General features: G+C 36.9%; 1 protein-coding gene across 4 annotated transcripts in view; it reads right to left on the reverse strand.

The window, feature by feature from the left end:
* Window positions 1-6989, reverse strand: part of LOC110094312 (uridine 5'-monophosphate synthase) — a 16183-nt gene extending 9194 nt beyond the window's left edge. For 3 of the 4 annotated variants that reach the window (XM_020819517.2, XM_020819516.2, XM_020819518.2), the window contains exons 1-2: window positions 5928-6989; window positions 3162-3245 (exon numbers count right to left, since the gene is read on the reverse strand). In XM_020819517.2, coding sequence (XP_020675176.1) covers window positions 3162-3245; window positions 5928-6935 — 1092 coding nt within the window. In that variant the 5' untranslated portion in view covers window positions 6936-6989. Of the gene's footprint in view, window positions 1-3161; window positions 3246-5452; window positions 5505-5927 lie in introns of all 4 variants that reach the window. The other variant, XR_003700236.1, reaches the window with a different exon arrangement.
* Between the last annotated feature and the right edge of the window lie 861 nt (window positions 6990-7850).

The raw sequence follows: 7850 nt of genomic DNA on the forward strand, positions 1-7850 counted from the left end.
TTCTTTTAACTTTGTTTTATCTCATATTCACAGAGAAGGTAATGCGGCGGTAGATTTTTTAGCTGATTTGGGGGGTAATTTGAATGAGTTTATGGAATTTACTAGTACCTCTTTACCTCCCAAATTGGTTGGCATTACTCATTTGGATCGGGTGGGTATGCCGTATATTAGACTGGGGTAAGGTGGTGTTTTTTCTGGGTGGTTCTTCTTGGGGGAGTTGGGTGCTCCAGGTTTGGATGCTGGTATTTCTTCTTCTATTTATTGCTGGCTGTGCTCTCTCAGTTTTATTGTTTGTCATTTGTTTTGTTGGTTTAACTATAACAGGTTGGATATAATTTTTTCTTTGCTTAGTTTTTTATCCAGGTCTCGTCTGTTCGATTGGTTTAGTAACATCCTTTTGATTTCTTCTCCCATTTATGCTCTTATGGTTGTTTCTGCTTTGTTTAACTTTCTGGGGTGGTGTTGGAATTGCACTGCTGGGTGGGGCTGCATTTTAGTTTGCTTGTTGCGAGTGTTTCGTTTTCCTAGTGGGTTTACTATTCAGTGGATTGGTCTGTTGATGAAGACTGGGTTGGAGTTGATGATAACTGGTAAGTTTTTTGTTTCTACTGTTATTTTTCCTTTAGTGTTCTTTGTGATTTTTTTGCAGGTTTGCTTCCACCTTGAGGGAGTTTTTGGCTTGAAAGCTTGGGCTGATTGGATCTATTTTGAGCTTTCTCATTTTTGGGCACCTTTTTTGTGCCGCTTTAGAATGTTTCTAGGTCTTAATGTTTTTGGCGTAGATGGGGATCTTCGGCCCTTAGGTTTTTATTTCTTTTTGAGTGTTTGTAGCTCTTTGAGCATTAGCGGGCTGAAAATCTCCTTAAGGACTTGTAATTTTGACTTTAATCGACGCGTAGGCCCTTCCGTGGGTTTAACTTTAAAAAAAAAAAATCTAGATTCAACACTTTCAATGCTATGTTATTCTCCTTTTGCTTCTCACCTTCATCAATATGCCTTTGAGTCACTCATTGCTCGTAAGTAATTAGTGATCCAAAAAGATTGTTAATTGAATAAACATTTAAATCATTAAACTCTATAATAATAGTTATTTTTGCATCATAAGCAGCAACAACAACAACAACAACAGCATCAAGTCTTTATCCCACTATGTGGGGTCGGCTACATGAATCCTTTTTCTTCATTGTGTCCTATTAAAAGTCAAATTTTCGTTTAAATCTAATAAAGAAAGGTCATTCCTAATATTTTCTAACCAGGTCTTTTTAGGTCTACCCCTACCTTTCTTAACATAAGTCAAATCTAATACCTCTACTCTCCTAACCGGGTCATCGAAAGGCCGTCGTTTTATGTGACCAAACCATCTAAGGCGACTCTCTCTAATCTTATCTTCTACTGGAGCTACTCCAACCTTTTCACGTATATGCTCATTTCGTATCTTATCTCTAAGGGTAAAGCCACTCATCCACCTGAGCATCTTCATCTCTGCCACACTTAACTTAGTATTATGCTTCTCTTTTAATGGCCAACATTCGGCACCATAAAGCATTGCAGGCCTCACTACCATCTTATAGAATTTTCCCTTAAGTTTGAGGGGTACATTTCTATCACATAACAAGCCCGATGCATTCCTCCACTTCAACCATCCAACTTGAATTCTGCTGATAATATCCCCATCTATTTCACCATTACTCTGAACAATAGATTCAAGATATCTAAAACGTGTACTCTTATTAATGACTTGATCTCCCAAAGTCACAATCCCCTCACTAGGACTATTACTGCTAAAATTACACTCCATATATTCCGTTTTAGATCTACTCAAGCGAAAACCTTTAGACTCTAAGGTTGACCTCCATAATTCAAGTTTACCTTTAACTCCCTCTCTAGTCTTATCAACAAGAAGAATATCATCAGCAAAAAGCATACACCAAGGTACATCCTCTTGCAAATGTCTAGTGAGAACATCCATGACTAAAGCAAAAAGATATGGGCTTAAGGCTGATCCTTGATGTTACCCAACCGAAATAGGGAAATACTTGGTCAAACCACCTTGTGTTTGAACACAAGTAATAGCTCCTGCATACATATCTTTAATGATTTGAATATATACATTATTAACTCCTTTCTTTTCAAGAACTCTCCATAGCACTTCTCTTGTAACTTTATCATATGCTTTTTCTAAATCAATAAATATCATATGTAGATCATCCTTATTTTCTCTATATTTCTCCATCAAACCTCTTAATAAATGTATGGCTTCCATAGTTGACGTACCCGGCATGAATCCAAATTGATTTTGAGAAACATTAGTATCACGCCGCAACCTATGCTCCATAACTCACTCCCATAGTTTTAAAGTATGACACATTAACTTAATTCCTCTAAAATTCGCACAATCTTGTCCATCACCTTTATTCTTAAAAATATGAATTAACACACTCATTCTCCACTCATATGGCATCTTTTTAATCTTCAAAATAGTATTAAAAATTTTAGCAAGCCAAGAAATTCCTTCATCTCCTAAGCATTTCCACACCTCTATTGGAATATCATCAGGTCCAACAGCTTTATCACCCTTCATTTTCTTTAAAGCCTCTCTAACTTCGGTTTTATTAATACGCCGATAAAAAAAAAAATCTTTATTTTCATTTAGTGTGCTAAGGTCACTATAGTCAATCTTATTTTCACAATTTTCATTAAAAAACCTCTCTAACTTCGGTTTTATTAATACGCTGATAACACTACCGTTGTCAGGTCTCAAGTCCTGGATGAGAAAAGTGGAGGGTTATGTTAGGTAGTCGACAGCCAGCGTAAAACTTGTCGAATAATAATGACATGAATCCACAAGAATAATGTTTGTATATTACATTATATGAATCAACAATAAATATGTTTAGCCATAGGAAATATTGTTGGAATCCCACCAAAATTATTCTCTGACCAGATTCATATATAATATTGGCCAGTGGCACTGGCATTAGAAAGCATTAAACCAAAAAAAAATGAAACATTATAAAGCACATCATTCCCCTAACCATATAAGAGTAATATACTATACAGCAAGAGCGTGTATTCTTTCTAGAACAATTTTCAAAAAATTTAAAACTATTTACATGTGAAGGTAAACATAAGTAAAATAAACATTTGTCCAAAAGATTTACCAAGCGAAGCTTAGATCCAAAATCAGGGGTGAAATCAGGTAATATATCCACATGAGTTTTTAATAAGCAAATCTCAGGTCCAACCTGCACAAAATCCAAAGCACATAAAATGGCGTTCAAATGGCAAATGCCAATATTAGCAAAAAGGCATAGAATCTACGGTAGCATAAAAATCCCAGTGCAATATGACAAAAACTGAATGAAAAATTATCTGACACTTAAAGGATAGAATCCTACAGCTTCCTTTATCGAATTGGACCTCCAAAACTACCACTGTTGATGAATAACTTCAATTTCTTGTAATTGAAAGCCCTTAATGATCTATTTTAACTAGCCGGCACAAATTAAAAATAGTAAAGGTAATTGTCAAGATTTGAGTGTCACATGCATAAACTATCCTGTGTGGAGAACTTTGAAAACCCTAATTTTAAGAAACAGAAATGACTCATCAAGCATAATTAATGATACATTAATCATTTAGTACTTTGTATAACCTCTGCAATCTCATAAACCTCATAAGTGGAATCCTATCATCCTTCTGCTCCTCAAATAAGCCTTATCCATAAGGTGGTTTACAATGATTACAACTGCTTTCATCAATCAAATTAAGGATTCGTTTGGGACGGCTTTTCTATTGCTTCTTAAATCAGATTTTTAGTACAAAAATAAAAAATTTTGTATTAGAAAGCTGGTTTAAGAAGTAGTAAGAAAGCCGTCCCAAACAAAGCCTAAATGGTTGGTCAAAACAGGTCACTTAGCTAAGGTCATCATTCAAGACACGATAATAACAAAGTGTATTATTTTTATAAGCCAGCATGATAAACTATATTTTTTAATTGATAATGGTTAAGGTTCAATTAAATAAAGCATTCATGTTAGTGGTGATGGTGATCGCAATACCGCGAGTATTGAGTCAATTGGAGGAACATCAACGTATTCATATTTTCTGGATATTTTCAATATTATACTTCTCTAATTTTATTATTTTATGCAGATAATAAAATTTTGATATTGACAAAATCATACTTAATGATTAATACAAATGTTAGTCTATAGTTAACAATTAAGTTGTAAAAATATTTAAATGTAAATATAATTAAATCAATATTATTTTAGTTAGTTCTTAAGATTTTTCTGTGATGTATATGACAACTTATTCCATTTTGAAATATTTTTCAAAGAAAATATAAACATTAGGTGTTTTGATCACATGTATTAATGATTTATAAAATAGAATATTGTCGGCACGCGAAAAAAAAATGTTGGTCTGATATCTTACGAACCTCTTTCTTATTTCTTATGAAATCTTCTATAAGAAGAACAACCTCAATCACTATATTTTTTCTCTCAATAGCCATATATGGAAGATAATTAAAATAATCTCAAAATATTTTTAATCAGGAATTCGAATCCACAATTAAGAAAGCGATTAACCACAGGAGCTTGTGCCCATGAAAAGCCTTGATCTATAAATAAAAACTTCTTGTTGAGAGCAAAATATATGGGAAGTGCATTAACCACAATCCAATTTTGCCTACAAAAATTATATTTAAGGTCATATAAAAACTTCTTGTTGAAGCATTCATGGTCACATAAAAACTTCAACAATCCTATCAAAATAAAAAAAACTAACATAAGGTGCCCAAATGTGCAATTGACCACTACAAGGAAACTAGATCTCCGGTAACTCATGTGATGATAAAATACCTTTGCTTTCTTGAAATTGAAGAAGGCAAAGGTCGCAATCTATTGACCAATGTTGATTTAGACATTAAAAAACAAATATAAAAATAAGGAAATATGTCAAACTATGTCCCCCTAACATGATAAAAAAAATTTAAATAATTTTATAGAAAAATCCCAAAATAATCCTCAAACTATTTATGTATGGTCAATTTAATCCCAGAGTATCATGTTGCCCTAATTTATTCCTCGACTATACAAAATTGATCCAAAATAATCCCTCATATTGTAATTGTGATATAAAATTAATTTCAATTGAGCCCCTCGATTATACAAAATTGATCTCAATTTAGTCTCAAAAGGACCATTTAAGATCAATTTTATATAATCGATAGACTAAATTAAAGCAATGTTATACTCTGGGACTAAAATGACCGTATATGAATAGTCAGTGAACCATTTTAAAATTTAACCTAATTATTTTATAATCTCATCTATTTGAAAATGTGTGAATAATCATTTCAATATCAATGTAATCCACATAATATTCAAACTTTCGAAAAGATATCTTATCAGAATGGTACATATGTGCATGTTTGAGTACATACATACATACTGGCATGAATTTATGGCATTATGGCAGAAAATCAGCCTCTATGCCTGAAACTGAAAGAAAAAGGGATTGTTAGTGGCATGGATTGAGCTCCAATCTAGATCAAGAAACAAGACTTAGGCTCTATCCAATCTTGAGATATGGTCGAAGCATGAAGAGGCTTACCACCCTAAGTAATTATTAGATATGACAAAACCAAAATGTTTGACAATATCACACATGTCAATATTAATAATCTTTTACTTAATGATAGTATTTTGTTATCATTCATGTGATTACAGAGCAGCTCAAGTGAACAGCCAACATGACGTTGCCTCTTTAGGTCATATTCAAAACATCTATAATATATAAACGAAGTAGCATCCTCTCTTCTAAAAGCCTTAACCTTTGAAGAGAACCCGCCCAGCAGACAAACCAAAGGCGGAAATCTCATAGAAAAGCAGGAAAAAAGTAGCAAAAACCAATCTAACCTTATCGGCTAGCTCGAGAAGATCCTTGGCGGTGGACACGTCGGCAGCCAAACAAAGATTGCTCTGCTTCACCTCCATCACCTCAAATAGCCTCTTTCCCGCCGGATTTTTTGCCAACGCCGCCCGCTCCCCATACGAAAGCCTAACCCTCGTTGGCGCGGTCACCGGCGCCGGAACCCCTACTCTCCTATTAGCATCAAGAAATGTCTTCACGTCCAACGCCATCTCGTTCGATAACCTCCCGCTCTTCACAAGCACTTCTACCATCTCCGACAGCGTAAACAGCGAGTGAAGACGAATCCCCTTCTCCGCTAGATTCTCCCGGCCTCCCTGCTCCCGATCGATTACCACGACAGCGTCGCTCACCTCGAGACCCTCGGCTCGGAGCGGTGCAGCGGTCTCCAGCACGGAGGCGCCACTGGTGACAAGGTCTTCCACCACGAGGCAGATCTGGCCTGCACGGTATACCCCCTCAATAGCACGTGCAGTTCCGTGATCTTTCACCTCTTTACGGCGCATGAGCATGGGGACGGAGCGGTTGACAGAGAATACGGTGGCTATAGGGAGCGCGGTGTAAGGGACACCGCAGACGAGGTCGAATGGCGCGGCGGAAGATGACACGGCGGAGAAGAGTATGTCGGCGATGCGAGAGAGGAGAGAAGGGTAGGAAACGATGAGACGTAGATCGATGTAGATGGGAGAGGAGATGCCGGACTTGAGCTTGAAATGGCCGAACTTTACCGCTTCGATGGAGTGGAGCTCGAGGATGAGGGATTCCATAGCGGCGGCGGCGGCGGCGGCGGCGGCGGTGGCGGCGGCGGAGTAGAAAGTGTGAGAAGGGGTGGGGGATGCGAGGGCTTTGATTCTCTTGATGGCGAGGTGGGATTTGATTGAGTGGGTGAGGGGTACAGAAGATTGGCGACAGATCATCATGGGTCGGTGAAGCTTTGGAACGGGAACCGGAAATAGCGAGCCAGGGGGACCCAGGTTCGCCGCCGTGGCAATCATCGGGCTCGAGAGGATTGCGGCTATGTAATGGCGCTTTTGCGCAGCTCTCACCCTGGTCCTGAGACGCTTTTTTGTTTAAGAATATATTGGGCCGTATAAAATTTGCAAAATAAGAAAAATAATGAAATATAATATAAAATAAATATATTATATTTAAAATTATTGAGTTTTTTTATTAATTACATTGCCAATTTAGGAGGTTAATTTTTATATTTAGTTTAAAGCTGATATATCATTAAAAAAATTATCTTGATCGGGCATGAATCTCGAGGTAAAATCAAGTTCGAAATTTCTAAAATTAAATCGATGACCATCTGAACTCCGATTTCAACAAACTTATAGTCAAGCTGAACGTCTCAAAAATACGAACTCAACAACACCAAATTCGATTCAATCGGAGCCCAAATGAGTCCAAATCAAAGATCCGAAGCACATTTAATAGGTCCAAATAATAAATTGGATTACCAAACAGTTTCCAAACGTGGCATGCTTATAATCGAACCAAGCGGCTCAACGAGACGAATCCAACGAGCCCAAGTTTTTCAAATTCAAACATCAATAAGACATTCAAATGTCCAATAGACGATCCACGATCAAAGGATTTAATTTCGCCCTCCACTCAAATCAATCCCAATTTTGTCTTGATCTTCCTCATATTTATTGGTAATTACACTTTCAAAAAATTATAAATAGACCTTTCATTTCTCATAAAAAGGGATTCCCAAAAGGGAGGAGGAAGGGAGCCCAAGCAATAAGAGAAGGAAGAGTTCTTTTGCCACTAAACTCCTCCTCGATCACCTCCCAGCCACCGACAGACGCCGGATTTTCGCCCGTCACCTGATTTCTACCCGACGCCGGACTTCTAACTAACACTGAACTTTCATCATTTCTACCCAACGCTACACTTCTAACAGA

Source organism: Dendrobium catenatum, unplaced genomic scaffold (assembly GCF_001605985.2).
Source record: "Dendrobium catenatum unplaced genomic scaffold, ASM160598v2 fragScaff_scaffold_290, whole genome shotgun sequence".
Classification (NCBI taxonomy): Eukaryota; Viridiplantae; Streptophyta; class Magnoliopsida; order Asparagales; family Orchidaceae; genus Dendrobium; species Dendrobium catenatum.